The sequence below is a fragment of the Embiotoca jacksoni genome, unplaced genomic scaffold, assembly GCF_022577435.1.
Source record: "Embiotoca jacksoni isolate LCO1_2020_lvr unplaced genomic scaffold, fEmbJac1.0.p SCAF_7, whole genome shotgun sequence".
Classification (NCBI taxonomy): domain Eukaryota; kingdom Metazoa; phylum Chordata; class Actinopteri; family Embiotocidae; genus Embiotoca; species Embiotoca jacksoni.
Genome location: NW_027185425.1, coordinates 7,603,663 through 7,620,949, shown reverse-complemented (window position 1 = coordinate 7,620,949; position 17,287 = coordinate 7,603,663). Strand labels below are relative to the sequence as shown.

The 17,287-nt window shown below is 41.2% G+C and overlaps 1 protein-coding gene across 1 annotated transcript; it reads left to right on the top strand.

Annotated features, from left to right (window-relative positions):
* Positions 1–3,019: 3,019 nt before the first annotated feature.
* galnt12 (UDP-N-acetyl-alpha-D-galactosamine:polypeptide N-acetylgalactosaminyltransferase 12) lies at positions 3,020–15,412 on the top strand. Its single transcript, XM_069176610.1, has 10 exons — positions 3,020–4,057; positions 4,416–4,585; positions 5,642–5,831; positions 6,043–6,228; positions 6,360–6,477; positions 6,947–7,123; positions 9,236–9,367; positions 9,577–9,690; positions 11,187–11,342; positions 12,119–15,412. The coding sequence occupies exons 1-10, from the start codon at positions 3,711–3,713 to the stop codon at positions 12,254–12,256; spliced, it is 1,728 nt and encodes a 575-aa protein (XP_069032711.1). The 5' UTR covers positions 3,020–3,710; the 3' UTR covers positions 12,257–15,412.
* Positions 15,413–17,287: the final 1,875 nt, after the last annotated feature.

The window sequence follows — 17,287 nt, the reverse complement described above, 5'->3', positions numbered from 1 at the left end:
CCTACTGGCAGCAAAGCAGACAACATGACTGCTGATGGCAGGCTGCAGATGAGGAACAAGAATTTGGTCTCAGTGGAGCAAACCATTAACACCAAATAATGTGAGATTACATATATGTTATAGCCAATGTGTAATGTTTCAACATTGTTTTCTGTGTCTGTGGGCTTAGAGAATGGCTAATGTAAGTCACAATATATGGTTTGTTTACCATGTTCTTAATTCACATTTAAGTTAAGATTGCAACTCAAGCTATTTAAAGTCATTTTAAAACAGTTATTTTCATAAACTGGGTAGTACTTTGACAAACAGTACAATAATTAAGGGTTAGATGGGTTTTATTTGACTAGAATTGTAATACTTCAAATCATTGATGTTTTAATCTCATCAGGAAATCTATATCATCATTCTCTGATGGTTGAGGTTGGCGCAAAAGAAAAAATGAAGACAATATGAACTCTTTTTAGTAGACAAAAGTGAGGCTTGCGGCATAATAAAGCTGGGTGACACTCAACTATGTGCAGGGAAGGAAGCACAACATAACAAAGGAAGACTAACATACGCCTGGAATATGCACAATTATTTAATCAGATGATCCATTGTTTGGTTTAGTTTGCCCTATAAACTCTATATTTACGCTTACATAAAGGAAATCTTTTCCATCTCCTTATATGAACCCCCCGCAGCACTGAATTTCCTCTTTCCCCTTTCAAACATTGAATCTGACCTTTCAGAGAAACAGAACGTCCCTAGAAATTCCTCTTAATGCCAGTATTCAAACTCAACAGGACCTACAAGAGAACTCTCTACTTACATTACAAGAGTAAACCAGTTGATCAGGTCAATCACTTTCCTTGAAACTAGCAGTTGCTTAAAGAATGCTTGGTGGTGATGCTTCACTCCCTTCATTCTTTCGTTTCCAGATGCATTGGGTATTTAAGTCCCACTTCCCCTTTAAGTTGTGCTTTTGTTTGGTCCAACAGAGGCTGTGATTGTGGTATTCCATCCACTTTTCAAAAAATTTAATCTTTCAGTTTGAAGGAAGTACACATTCGAGCAGAGTCATCAACAAAAGCAGGATCTACTGGTGTTTACTGTTTCAGAGAAAGGCTCATGAGGGGCCTAATTCAAATGAAGCTTTGTAACAATACATGTTTTAAATTGCTTCTTGTATTACCTGGTTTAGTGTTATATGGCTGTTTCTATAATATACACATTTATTTATCAGTTCAAAAAAGTTCAACATTCAACCCTGGTGTCTTGAATGATACCACTTTTCAGTGTGAGACATATACTGGTCCACAGTGGTGTGACAACAGAGAGGACAATAACTTAGCCCAAAGGTGCAACTTACCACTGTTTTATTTCCCTGTTAATACATTTGGTCCAAATATCTGTTGCATGGAAAATGTTATCCATCATCCAGTCCTAAATGAAAACGCCCTCACGCATTCACGTTAACAATGTGTCTCTGACAGAACACAACAAGCCCAGTCTACCGTGGTATATTACAACACTACGGCTGACTTGTTGCATTCCCGTGTCTCTTTGTGGTTTTCACAATATGGGTACTCGATCAAATCAGTATGCCACTCAAATTACCTTCTTGCCTTGAATGATCATCTTAATTATTTAGCATTTTAATTTGCTTAAACATACATTTTGTGTCAGATTTCATTTTTGGTGTCAAGAGTTTTCATATCAGTTTCATATGAGTGACAACTGGCCTTATATGAAGTAAGACCACCGAGGTAAAGGACTTCCAAGCTTGAGTCCTGCGTGTTCCCAGGGTCACTAAAGGTGTTTCCAAAAATAATTATCGCTGTCTTTGGTAACCCTGGTGGAATTTGACATTGGTGGAAAATGGGGAAAAGTTCCAGTACAGCAAGAGAAATGTCAGACATAAAAATGTTTTGCTTAAAGTACAGAACTAGGCTACTAGCAACATGTAATCAGAGTGTTAAAGTCAAAGTACTGGTTTGGTCTCCCTGACTGATATATTATTAGCCTATACATGACATCGTTAGATTATTAATCGTGAACCATTAGTGTGTTACTGTTGTAGCTGCTGCAGGTGGAGCTAGTTTGAACTATTTTATATCCAGTATTATTCACAGGGACAACAGACAAATCTGACGGATCGCGAGATGATTAGAGTAAAGAAGAACAAAACAAAGTCTTGATACACAAACCTGTTTTCGGTTTTTAGGCTTTTTCTATCATCTTTGATTTTTTTTTTGTAAGAATCATTTGAGTAGGCCTATTTTTCTAAATAACGCTACTATGAAATCACTTTTTGGTGGAACTGTTAACAACTCACAGACATCTGACATGTGATCTTGACTACACTGCTTTTTGTACAACGTCAGAAGACAAACAGGTTGGAAGCCACTGCTTTAATCTTGAACAATGTACTGTAGGCTATTTTAAAAAAAACCTGTGCATCCATGGTGTCAACTTTTCATCTGAAAAGTAACTAACTAAAGCTGTCAAAAATGTAGTTGAGTAGAAGTATGTAGCATCACATGAAAATACTCGAATAAAGGCCAAAGCATGTCAAAATTGTATTTAATTAATTAATTGCAGTACTAGAGGAAATGTAGGTACTTAGTTACTTTTATTTATTTACTTTAGGGATGCAATACTTATCAAACGAGGGAAAATTAAGCACGTGGCTAACCTGGAGGCTGCATGCTTCCGGGAAGAGTTCAAAATATCTGTATCTGATACTTGGAAGTAAAAACTGAAAATGAGGCCAAATATTTTAGGCCATTTTATCTGCAGATTTACCTGCTGATAGACTTGCGACAAACTTTACGTTAATTTTTTTTTTAATTGCAGCTATAGTCGTTTTAAACCGGGTCCTCCTTCAAGTTAAAAGCACCAAGCATTTTCTTTTTAGAGAAATTACTAAATCTACCTCTGACAACCATTGTATATATTTAGGATTTATTCCTAGAAAAACAAATCCTATCTTAATTGTTGTTATTGACTTAATTGTATTCGAGTATGGTTTAAAGGGCACGCCACTGAGTTTTAATTTGGCGTTCGCTGACCGGAAACGAAGTCGCCAGCTCGGCCAGTTTAACAGTTGACATAAATTGAAATTGAAATCGAAGTAGCATGAGGGAAAAGTTTAGCGCTGTCTGTCGACATCAGTGGGTAAGGTGCGTTGTTGAGCGAGGTAATAGTTGATCACGCACTATAATCTTGAGGGCGAGGCGTGTATTTAATTGTACCATTTTAATTTGGTTGCTGACAACGAAACGGAAAAGTGGACAGGGCTTTTGATCTGACCTAGATTTGTTTAGTCGCCCACTGTCCAGGTAAAGCAGCCAACTAATCCAACAAGATAATGGTTTACTAATCTAATCTGAGTTTGTTAATCCTTTCCCATTTGTCCCGCACACCATTGGAGAGAGTCGAGGAGGAGTGCCCGTGAGGAGAAACAACTCTTTGAGAGCATCCGCTCACACCGTCAGTAGTTGGGGAAATTCACAATGAAAGCCCACTTGACGCAAACTCTATAGATTCACGACATGAACTTCACCTCATAGTATGCGAACTTGATTCACAGTAGACAAACTTGAAATAGTCAAGCGGTAACGTGACGAGGCTGGTGAAAGTTTACTTGGGCTGCATAGTTCCAGCGGAGTGCCGCAGACCCCTCGGGGCATGAGACCCACCTCTGCTCCGCGCCAGGAAGCGACACGATGGCAGCATGCGGAAGAAGGAGCCGACCCAAGTTACTCTTTTTCCTCTTCGGTGCCACTTTAGTTGGGTATCTGATCTTTTTTCGACACAACTCCGGGGAAGTGAGCGCGACAAATCGACGGGAAGCCCCCGGAGAGCAAGAGGAGGAAGACCTTAAGAAGCCCGTCTACGAGAAGCCCCCCTTGGATTTAAATGCCCTGGGAGAACTGGGGAGAGCTGTGAAACTGAATCTGAATGAGGAGGAGAAAAGAAAAGAAGAGGAAAGTCTCAAAAAGCACCAGATTAACATTTATGTCAGTGACAAAGTGTCTCTACACCGCAGGCTGCCGGAGAGATGGAGCCCACTGTAAGTAACTAATGGAGTGATGTCAACCATTACAAAACAAAAAAGCCTTATTATCAGCCGGTAGCAAAGTTCAGGGGTAATTTATACAGTTGGGACATGCCAGCAAAGCTCAACTCAACTCGGTGAAGCTTTTAAAGGAGTGCGAGTGAGTCATTTACTGTTGGGGTGGGGTAATAACTACTTGATTTTATCATGTCTGAAAATGTTCTGCTGTATTCATTCCTACTAGTTTCAAAGATGAATTACCAAGGCAACCAAGCTTCACACAGCCAGCTCTTGTCTTCTCCCATTCGTCCAGCCTCACCTCCTCCACTGTACTGACCTGTGTCCTAACAATCAAACTCTCCTTACGCCACAGCTGCAAAGAGCTGCAGTATGACTACAGGTCCCTGCCGACGACCTCCGTGGTGATCGCCTTCTACAACGAGGCGTGGTCCACCCTGCTGAGGACAGTCCACAGTGTGCTGGAGACTTCCCCAGACATCCTGCTGAAAGAGGTGGTGCTGGTGGATGACTACAGTGAAAGAGGTAGAGACACAGACAAGGGAGGGAGGGAGGGAGGAAGGAAGGAGGGAGGGGAGGGGGGGGGGGGCACGAGGTTGTTGGGAACAGACAGGCTGATGGATATGAAAGAGGCAGTTGTAGGTGGGGAAGCTGGCAGGGCGATAGTCATAAAGGACAGGAAGGTTGCTCAAGGTACACACACTGACAGGTGGCAGTCACTGGTTTGTCAGACGGGTGGAGGGAGGCCATATAGACTGACATGACTTGTGGGCAATTAGGAAAATCAAACAGACATGCAGGAAGGTAGTGACAGGGAGTCAAGATGTAGATAAATGGAAATCTTTCCCTGTAGTTATCAAGATAGTCCTACAAATATCAAAATCACATGTCTGGTGCACTTTTTTTAATCTTCCATTTGAATTACCAAGTAATCTAATAATAATTTTTGACAGTAAATGTATTCATAGTATGGCTGGCATTCAGTGTTTCCTCTTCTGTACTCACTACATGAGACGAGACACTTTCAGGGAGTGAATCTAAGTTGTTTTGGGTAATGCCCTACAAATGAAGCAATGCGTAGAGGATCATGCCAAGCAAAGAACGATGTTTCCCTACTGGATTGTTTTCAATTAAAGCGTTAAAGAAGAAGAAGAAGAAGGAGGAGGAGGAGAAGTAGAGGTCAAAAACTACTTGGTATATCCCACTAAAAAACTAGAATGAAACAAATATTTAAGTGTCATTGTATTTAACACTGGAGCCTTCAAAATGACTCAAAGCACATTGGGTGGGTCTTGAACACGTACTGTACGTACTTAAGATAGTTTACTATTGCACAATGAATGCAGCAGTGTGGCAAACAGTCTGAAACACTGTTTTCCATTCTCTTAATCCGCCAAACTTGCTTATTAAAAGCTGTTCACAGATTTAATTTGTTATGTTTCGCTTGTCGTCCTTGTTCTATTTATTCATCCAGTGTTGGAAGCGATTTTGCATACAGTCATGGCCTTCATACAAACACCGTAAATAACCCATTTTCAGTTTTATTTTGGTTCATCTGTCCATCTGTTTGATTCTCTGCAGATCATCTGAAGGAGCCGTTGGAGAAGTACATCGCAGGTTTGAGGAAGGTTCGTCTGATCCGCGCCACAAAGAGGGAGGGGCTGGTGCGGGCCCGGTTGCTAGGGGCATCCATTACCACGGGTGACGTGCTGACCTTCTTGGATTGTCACTGCGAGTGTCATGAGGGCTGGTTAGAGCCCCTGCTCCACAGGTGAGAAAACACTCATGTGGAACAGAAAGGACTCTTCCACTGGAGTGCTTTGTTGTAGTGTGGCCTTTTACGGGAGAAAAAAAAACCAACTGCCTTTTTGTCCCACTGTCACAGAGCAAAGCACTGAATTGCTAGAAACTGACTCGTGCTCAGTAGCTCAATACTTGACTGTCTTTTCAGAACAACAGCCTCTCTCTCTTTTCTCCACAAGGATCAAAGAGGAGCCGACAGCTGTGGTGTGTCCTGTCATCGATGTGATCGACTGGAACACCTTCCAGTATTTAGGCAACTCCGGAGAACCTCAAATTGGGGGGTTTGATTGGCGGTTGGTCTTTACGTGGCACACTGTCCCAGATTATGAGCAGAAACGGCGACACTCACCCACTGATGTCATCAGGTGTGTTTGTTGAACTCAACAGAGAATAGAACCAAATCATAATTGCATCTGTCTCATCACGCTCGTCAAAGCTAACAATATGCAGGTTAATTATTCTCTGATATGTTTTTTGTTGTTGTTGTTGTTTTCAGGTCTCCCACTATGGCTGGGGGTCTGTTTTCTGTGAGCAAGAAGTACTTCCATTACCTGGGGACATACGACACAGGGATGGAGGTGTGGGGAGGAGAGAACCTGGAGTTTTCATTCAGGGTAAAGAAATTGTGTACATGTACAGTAGAAATATTTTACAAGCCCCTGGCTTTATGTAAAATGGGCACAATGTGCACACTGGTTCCATTTTGACGTTAATTATGCACTGCTTTCAGCACCAAGCCACAATTCACAACGCACAGCACAAAGCAGTCAGGCTACATTTACCAAGACGCATGATGACTTCTCATTTTATGGGGAAGTCACACTGAAAGAATTATAACTCCACAACCAGTGAAAACAGGCCAAAGAGCTTAATACTTTAATTGCAGTGAAGAATTCGCACATCCCTTTTCTGCACTGGCTGCATATTCCCAAAGGGAAGGAACCAAAAATATTTCTACCAACAAAACAGCTCTTCTGTTTCCAGGCTCCTCCACAACAAGGCTGCGCTTTGTGTTGTCTGATTGAATCATGGTTGAGAGGCCAACCAAACCCTTGAGGTGGTGGTGTTGTTCGTGTCTTTCAGATTTGGCAATGTGGGGGAAGCCTGGAGATCCACCCATGCTCCCACGTGGGTCATGTGTTCCCGAAAAAAGCCCCTTACTCCCGGAGCAAAGCATTGGCAAACAGCGTGAGAGCGGCCGAGGTCTGGATGGATGAATACAAGGTGATCTACTACCATCGAAACCCCCACGCGCGACTGGTGAGTCCACACAGATGGTGTGAGTGTATGTGTGCTTTAGTGGTATCCAACACAACCAGAACTATTCTTTAAGAGGGCATTCGGACATATTTAATGACTGAATGACTTGTTTTCTTTACGGTGAAAGCAGCATCTTTTTCGCTGACTCATCTCAGAAATGTCTGATTAATCTCTTGTTTTAACCAATGAACATGCACACTTGGAAAAAATGACATGCACTCTTTTGCTCTCCCAAACTACACACACTGGTCTCCCGCTGCGGTGTAAAAGCTCCCCTGATTAAGTGACACTTGGGATACATGAGCGGCAAGACACCCAAGGTGACAGGGGTGTCGGGGCGTTCCGGTGTGTGATTACCACCTTTCCGTGTCACTTGGTGCCAGCGGGTGTCACCCACCTGTCCTTGACAGTTTGAAAGCAGTGCTAACCCACGGGGTGCCCTGCCTTTGTGTGTGTGTGTGTGTGTGTGTGTGTGTGTGTGTGCATGCGCGGGTCAGTGTGACAGTGTAGTTAAGAGGAGAAGCTCTCTAAACACAGATCAGGTGGTGCTCATCTCCCTGAGAGGAGGTTGCTTTGCCAAAAGGTAATAAACTAAGGCCTCCTGCACAAGAACTGCTGCACTTCTTCTTTTCTGACTCACAAGTGGACACATGTTCCTTAGTTTTCTCAGATATTTTTGCTCTTTAAAAAAAAAAAATTAAATGTTCTTTTATGAAATATTTGTCTAGCATCTAATAGCCTCATTTTTATTCTGTAATTTTTGCTGTTTTTATCAGGTATTTTCACCCAATTTGACAAATTTCAGATACTCGCGTGAAGATTTAGTTGAGTGGTATGAAGAAATTATTAATCTACGTCATAACCTCGACCCACAATTTTGTGAAGTTGTTTTTTTTGTATAATTCTGTGAAGCTTTTACAAATTGTCATATATTTGTCTTAATTCTTACTCGAGGTTTGGTGTGACGAAGCTGGATTGCCACCTTTTACTTTGATCTGGTTCAAGGTTTATGATCTAGATAAATTGAATTGGTCAAATAAAGTTATGGTTAATTTTTAACACCATCACCCCACCCCCACAGCGGAAAAAGTGTGTATTGGGGTTTGTAGGATGAAGCAGTGTCAAGCTGATGAGTCACCCGTCTGTCCTTGTGAGATATGTTTACAACTCCTGGTTAATTAGCAATGAGGCAATAAAATACACATTGAATATAACTAGATTCAAAATGCTGCAGTATATCATTTTCAGGAACTATGCAGACAGAAGAGTGTGTCTTGAAACATCATTATGTAAACATGCTTCTCCAATTATTTTTTTTTCCCCACTGTGCACATTCGATTGGCTTCTAGCTGCTCCCTTAGTTTATTTTTTTTTATTTTTTAAATGATCCCTTACTGATCCATATACTGGATTGTCATTGGGCCGCTGGTCACCCTTATCTTTACTCCTCATTGGAACCTGCACTGGTCTTTAATTTAAAAGTCTTATCGGCCTGATATGCTACAGTGGCCTGCACTGGCCCATACTGGTCCTATCGACAAAGGAGAATCGCTCTCATAACCAAATAAACTGATGAAAGGCCAATTAGAGCTGCGTTTAGGCAAACCACCAAATCCGTCATCCTGCTGTGCTGCTAAACCCTTCCTCCAGCAGGGAAGGTGTGGTGAGCATATGGTGTAATCGAAGCAGACACCAACTGTAACTCGCAAGTGTTACTATGTTTGCGTACCGGTATTTACATTAACACTTTGCGGGCACACCCACCCAAACATTTGCAAAACACACAAGTTGATCCTGTTCATGCACTTAGGAGTGTTTTACTTCTAAAAAGTTCTGTTTGTTTTAAGGGTGTGCTATTATTTGGAAATGCATTTTAATTGTTAAGATTTTTTGGATCAACTACAAATTGTGCCAATTGTATGCCGTGTCAGCACAGGGCCATATTAAGAAATCATCCTGACACAGCAGCTGTCTGGCTACTTTTCATCATGTGATATCTATATTACATCTGTTCTGTTCTTCTTAAAGTTGTTTTGAATGTCAGTGTGTTCAGGCAGAAAGGTGAAACTAAAATAATAAAGGGGAACTGTCACTCATGGTCTTTGTTTCTAGGAAGCCTTTGGAGATGTGACAGAGCGGAAAAAGCTAAGAGAGAAGCTGAGCTGTAAGAACTTCAGGTGGTATCTGGATAATGTTTACCCCGACATTCACATCCCAACGGATCGGCCAGGCATGTTTGGAATGGTGAGGACACATCTGAATCACGGGCAGTCAGCTTCAATTCAATTTAATTAGCCATTTTAAATTACCAAAAATGTTAAGTGTGATTATTATTATTTATTTTTTTCACCCCTTGGGATAAGATTAACTTTAGCATTAATTGGTGGTAGCTTCTCCAAGATAAGTTTTATCAAAACCTAAAATGTATCATTCGATGTGACTGCTTTTGCTAGCTGAAGAACCGGGGAAAGACCAACTACTGCTTTGACTACAACCCTATCGATGACCACGTGATGGTGGGCCAAAGGGTCATCCTCTATCCGTGTCACGGGATGGGCCAGAACCAGGTAGGACATGTTGGGGTTTCAGGCCATGAGCCATAAAATGCGTCACGATGTCGGGTGAAAAACCACTTGCGCCGTAGTTTGTTGAACCAGTGAACAAACAAACATCACTGTGGAGCAAAGCCAGCTTTAGTTTGCAAACTGGATAGCTTATCAGCTACTGAGCTGCAGCGCATTTTAAAGTGTGTAAATGTTCTCACAAATGTCAGTTGGGTTCGGTTAGACGTTGGCGTGATCCTCACGCTTCCAAATCACAAAACGACACTTTGTCTTCTCATGATAATGTAACCCAGAGAGCTGGTTTGTTTACTCTCGTCTCTTGTTCTATACACGCACTGTAACACCGGCACTGTCGTCTGCCTGCCAGCTGCTGTCAATCAAACAGATATCCTCGTCTCCTGTCTTAAGTTGGTGACATCTGTGATTAGATAAGTGGCCTGGAATCTGATTCATGCATTTATGCAAAATACAAACGGCAACACCTAATGCTGCAGGTATAACTACATGAACCCCATGAAGGTACTCTTTACTCTTATGCACCAGTAGAGGTGATTGACTTCAGCCCTCAAGGATGTGTTACTGGTTGTGTAAAGCTAATGAGTGCAATTCCTTGACAACTGGAGTTTGTGTTGGCTTATTTGATTTTAGCATGTTCTGGGCTATAGACTTCTTTTCACCTCAAGTTTAATTCTAATCCTTACTGTGTACTGTGCGACATGAGTCTTTACCAGCATATTTGGTAGCAATAATGTGAAATGGTGAGTCCCCGTAGACGTGATCACATTTACTTTTCACTCTCTACTGATTCTCCATGACTCCCTGTTTTCCATATAACTTAGACAATAGCAGAGATTATCTCAAAAGTAAGGATACAATCATCGTATTTCATCATAGACTGCCAGGCTTTGCGGTTGTACCTTTTGTAAACATGGGAATAATGGCCTTTTTTTTTTTTTGTGTGCCTATCCCAGGTTGCAAAATGATGTGGGCTTTGTTGATATAAAGAGAGGGTAGATTTCCCAATGCCTTTTCCTCCGTGGTTGTCACTACTCCAGGAAGCACTGTCAAATTTAGCATCGTTATTCCATCACCCCTCTGTGGACACACACTGATGGCGCCTTTTTTGAGAATAGGCTCTGCGGTGCTCGTGCTGTCGGCCTTGTGAGAGTGCTCTGCAGGCTACAGAATCACATTCCACTTTCTGTACTTTCATTTACAGCCTGTACACCGACCAGCAATACATGTTTGTATACAAACAATCCATGTCTCTGTACACCGAGTCCTTTTGCTTTCTTGCTTCGTCTTGCTCTGAGTCATGCATGTACACACTCCCTGTTAGTGACTAAGAAGACACCCTGAACTAACCGAAATACAGCAAACCAAAATGGACTGTGTGAAATGATAGTAAAATATATATACTTTCTGAATTTGACATTACACAATCAGCACGTAAGCATTCAGATGGAGACCCAGTCATGTCGTCTCGTCTCTCCCCACAGTTTTTCGAGTACTCCGTGGATGGCGAGATCTGTTATAACACGAGGGAACCTGCCGGATGCGTCGTGGCTGACAACATCAGTACTTACCTGACTGTCCAGCTGTGCAGAAAACGAGGGCAGCCTGTACCCGCGGACCAGAAATTTGTCCTTCGGGAGGTGAGGTGTAAAGTTCATTTCTCTTTTTGGTGGTGTAAGACGGGGAGTGATGTGGCAGCAGTGTAAGTGCAGGATTGAGTGTCTGAGCTGCTGTCTAGGAGAGAAAGAGAAGTGTAACATGAAATCAGTCGGGGGACATGAAACGGTTTACTGTTGAATTCTCTCTGTTGATTCCGCATTATATATCACTTCTCAAACCAGCACTAATACTTCACAATATGCACAGACTTAAAACCTGAACTCTGTTTGTTTCTCTTGCTGCTATAGACCATCTATTTTTTATTTTTTTTTGGTGTATATGATCTGTCGTTTGCGCCATGATTGCAGGGTAAAAATATAACTACTTTAATTCTGAAAAATCGAGTAGACTTTTAACAATGTTATCGTCCATACATTTCAAATTCATATTATGAAGTTGGTCAGCGTGTGCTGAATGTTGGAACCTCGGCACTATCGGAATGTAAATGGAGCCAAAAGAAATGGAGTGAATGCAAGAAGCAGAGTCGTGGGGGATCGGAGAAAACAGAAAGTGAGGCAAACGAAAAGAAAGGTCGCTAAATGTGCAGATCAATCAATCAGGGCAGAGTATCCGTGTTCTAGTAGGGAGCTTTGTGGTAGAAATGATGAAGATAACGTCACAGAGCTGCTGTTTGGTTCTTTTATACATGTCGCACTGATTTTTAGCGCCGGAGATACCACCACATAACTGTTTTGTTTTCAATTTAAAATATGATCCTTTCTAAGGAATTTTTCCCAAATGGTTGTTTTTTTTTCAGGACGGGAGTTTGTACCATGTCCTGAGCCAGAAGTGTGTTCAGGCGGTAGACAAGACCGACAACGGGACTCCAGCCCCCTCGCTCCAACCCTGCTCCAACAACCTCCACCAGAAGTGGTTCTTTGAGGAGAGAATATAAAAGTATAAAGAGAGAAGATCTATTTTTCGTGCAAAGCCCATATCCTGAGGAGGGATACGAGTGGATTTAATTGCACATTTTATATTCAATATATTTGCCTTGCCCTAAAACGAGCCTAAAAGAGGGTGCTTCTATGCTTCCTTCCAAACTGAACCTCTGCACATTTTTGTGCCAACTGGATGTAATGGACCACCAGTCCATTATGCTGATAAGTACTTAGAGTCTATGTTGCTGGGAGACCACAAAAATATGCATTCTTTTTCTAATCAAGGAGATGCTTGAGAATCGGAGATAATCTGCATTACGACATATGCTGGCATTTTTCTTGTTTTTCATTTACCCACTACTCTTCTATTGCAGCCTTTGAGAGAGAGAGAGAGAGAGACCCATTTGAGCTCCCTTGGTTTATAAAAACGCTGACAGAGATGCACAGAAACATGTGCAACCATCTGAAAGACAACAACAGCTTCACAAATCTGTCACCAAACTCGGAGCCTCTTATGAGTGAGTGGCTGGCATCACAGTAGATTTCCAAGCCATGTCATATGGTGTCTTTTCCTGTAGAGGGGGCCAGCGGTCCTCTCTGTGTTTCTCTCTTTCTTATTTGTCAAGAGGAAGTGGGACAAATCTTCAGGTATTTTATGAAGAACCTTTTCAGGACATTATGAGTGCTTGCTTCTCCTACATACCGGTGGCTTAGAAGAAGAAAAAAGAAAAGAAAAGCCATAGATCACAGGCATTACGCAAGCCCCCAGTACCTCTTCAACTTAATCGCCTAACTACTGATAACAGGCTGAAACTCCAGTCTCATTCTGTTCTGCTTTGAGTGAAGTAACCCTGTAGTGTGAATTGAACTAAGGTAAAAAGACACGTGGCATTTTGCGCCCTTTTGTAGCCATTTTTGTAACTACTTTTTTCAACATAGTGTAAATCTGTTTTGTGTTCTTTAAGTGATATGCAGCTGGAAAAGACTAAATCACAGCCATATTTTTATGGATTTACTTCATATGGGTTATGTATTTTCTAAATTAATTATTTTTAAAGCTTCACTTTAGACCTATCTCAATTATAGTCATAAATAAGTAGGAATTTATTCACTTCATGCTGGAAAGTGCAAATGTAAAGACACTGGTCTTCTTCCTCATTAATTCTCCACGTGGAGCCCATAGAAAGTGCCTGATGTAAAAAAGAAAATTATAATTTATAATTGAACTCGTGAAGAAGGCTCTTACTGAATGTATATTTTAGTAACAACGAGACGGAATTAGAGCAGTAGTGAGGAAGGTGACAAAGTGTACGCCCAGGCATGGAGGCATTCTTTTGAGAGTATTGTATTTACCTGCGGTGGGTTGCGAACACCGCTTTTGTATCAGTCCGTCAGAATCGGACAACTATAGATCCCTCTGACGCGCAGCTGTGGTCACTTGTGTGTCCGTCCCTCAGGCTATGCGCAGGGACTCTGGGAAACACAGCGGAGGAGTCGACAGTTGTCTGTGCCTCGAGAGTCCCGGGATGCCAGATGGTCTCCTGATTGATTTCTCTGGTCCTCTCCCAATTCGTCATCGCCTCCTCTTTCTTTCTGTGTCAAAGGTGTTCAGTGGAGGACTTATCTTTTGGGTGTGTGCCAGCCAAATCCTCCTCAGATGAGCACTTGTGTACTTGAGGTTTGATTCATGAGCGGAAGTCATCAAGAGTACAGTTTTTGACAGCAGAAAGCGGATAACGGAGGAGGCTGAATGAAGCAATTTGTGACCTCTTCCTTACCATTAACCTTCACAGGCTGTTGGCCCATCAGTCTCAAAGGAGTTCTGTTAGGAGCTAATGTTAGGGGATGATGGTGCTGAAATAGATTTTTTTGTTATAGATTCAGAATGTATACTCACAATATAATAAATGGGAAATAGAAAAAGATTGTTTTCCCTGTACCATTGCTGAGCTGCAGCAGAATCACTTGAATTGCCAAACGTACTGAATGTACAGCAGTGAGACGTTGTTGCAGGAACACGGTAGCATCTGTGTGTTTGAGCTTGCATACATGCCTAAAGGGATGGCGCAAGTGAGGCATTATTTGCCCCACTGACCCTACATATACAGCTTTATTGCACTGTGGAGAGTTTTATTTTTTAACGATGACTGTACCAAGCAGGATGGAAGTACAAAATATGACCACAAATATGGAATAAATCCTAGGTTTACATTTCCGCTATTCCATAAAGGACTTTTGTTGGGATTATGAGCAGTACATTATGGTGCGGACAGTGTAATGAAATGACCAATAGGAAGATTATGGTTGCTTACAGCTCAGATGGGCTGATTGTGTACGGTTACGATGTTTTTATTTTTATTTTGGGGTTGCAATAGAAGAGCGATGAAACCCCAAGAAGGAACAGGTTGAGTTTGCTTCGTGTTCATGGTCTGTTACAATCCCACATTCCTGTTCTCTCGGCTTTCCGTGAATTTAGACTTTTAACATCAATGAGAAATAAGATTCTCCAAGATCAGATGAAATTGCCCTTTTAATAACAGTACTCATGCTTTATGTATAGAACACTTAAGAAGTGACAGCTATTCCATTTCCACCAGTTTATGTCTTTAGCTTGAGTGCAGTATAAATATTCTGTCCTGTTATTAAAAAGGGTTATTTATTGTCCCCTGTGGCCATCTCTTATTCCAGCCATGTCCTACATTGTAAAACATTTTTACTGTGGTGTTACTATGTATGCTAATTTGAAACAACACATGCTACAGCAGTCAAATTCATATTTGCCATCTCTGCAGCGGGTCATGTCGAGTTTTTATATCAAGCATACCTGTTTCGTAAACACAGATTTCCCAGGGATATGTTGGAGCACTTGAACCTGTAAAGTGGTTGACTGTTTTGTTGCCCAACTCTAATGGAGCATGTAGTCTTGCTTTACAATATTTGTAATGGTAAACAATTCCTACTGGAGACATTTCTATTATTTAAGTGCGAAACGCACACCAATAATAATGCTTTGAATTCAACACTCTCTGGTGTAATAGTTCTGTCAGTAACTCCAGTGGCCTTATATTGTAATTAGAAAAGTGAAGGATGTAATTAACATTATTTGTTATATTTGTTTGATCCAATTAAATTATGTCAATCTGTACTCCTTTTACTTGTTGTGAATTAAAAGTCACAATAATTATAAAAAACAGGTTTTGTTTTTATTTTCACTTTTGTCTTTTAAAATGTGTCAACATTGGAAATACAAAAAATATTTTTCATCTAACCATTCGCGAATGTTTAGCAATTAAACCGTGACTCATCAACATGATTAAAACGGGCTTTCATCCACATTTAACTGCTGGAGACGTGAATCAAGATGCTCGGAGGATAATGAGAGAAGAAAATGAGGGATGTGGAGGGGGGAGTTAAGTTTTCCAACCATATCTGATTGGATTGATCACCAGCTGCTTAGTGAGATGGTTGAAATGTTTCACCAGTGCCAAGTCTCTGTTTCCTCTGGTGTTGACACTCTGCCCTGCAGTCTATTTCAATTACTCAATGATGATGCTCTGTTGTTTGTTTCATAGGATGCATAGGGATATGCCAAAAATAATATCAGGGATCATTTGTGGCCCACTGAAGACACCGCCATGAGACAAGCTGGTGTCTCTCTTGCACAAGATGACATGGTCTGATGGAAAACTTGACAAAAATCGTAACGTTCTGACAACTGTATATTGCGGCAGTCTGTTCACACAATAGAGGCCTAGTTTTTGATCCGATGTGGCATAGATGCTGCACTACAGTCTCCCAAAACCCCATATGTGTCTTTAATGATAATGCAAAACAAGCCTCCCCGTGGTGCAAGTCTTTGGAGATACTCAGGCTTCAGTTGTCAGGGAGCGAGAAGAACCATAGGAGGAGCAACACACACACACACACACACACACACACACACACACACACACTGATTGGAAGCCATTTTCACACTGCATGTCGGTTTGGTTTATGTAATCCCCAATACCCAGAACAGCTCAGCAGCAGTAGCTTTTGGCTGCATACACTAGATGACACACTTTCACTTTCAGGAGGGACTCCAGACGGTGCAGAAAACATGTGAGGCCTAGATACTGAGATAGAAATGCATTTCTTATGCACCGCCACTTCCTGGCAACTGATTATGTGGCTCATGTAGTGAAGAAAGCAGCATTGCTTCCATGAAGTCTCTCAGTCAGGAACCATAACCAACTATTCTTCCCTTCAATAGTTATGTCTGAACAATATTGCAGCTATATTTGCTGGATCATGTGTGTCATTTCCTTTTGTAAGAACTTGTCATTTTTATAGATTTCAGTTTTTTCAGCAAGCAAGACAGAACAATTAAACTTTATAGCTTTCAACACAAAAAAAAAATCATAACCTTAAACTGTGAAAAGACGGGCAATGCATAACAGATTTTACTAGGCAGGAAAAAAAATTAAGATGAGACAGCAACAAATAAGTCTTAAATATAAATATGATATTTTATAGCCCTATAAACAGCGCTGATGTAAAATACAAATACCTGTAAAATAAGCACAAACATGCAAACAAATGATGTTTGTTGATATTTCTCCAAATACTTAAGGGGCCAGTTTCACAGACATGCCTCGACTTAAAGCCCTTTTTCTTTTTCCAGCGGAAAGCTTACTTCAGTGTAGGATCAAGCTCATCTAATCCATGTCTGTAACACCAGCCAATACAGCATCAAAGGCGGATTATTTGTTGCTTATTTGCCTTGAATCACTCCCCCTATGTTTTTCCAGTGGAGTTGGAACTCACCAGGAACTCACTTGAGGAACATTTCAAGAGCCTTGGCTTTCCAGAATATGACCCAGCTGTGAAAAAATTTCCTTCTGCAACACAGTGATTTGAATCCAAAATTCATTCACTCAGCCAAAGCATTACTGGAGTTAATTGATAATTTGCTAACTTTCATTTTCTCATTAAAAAAAATCTTATGACCCCATTCTCAGTCTGAATTGTTTGAACATAAGTGTTAATCATTAGAATAAGTAGAT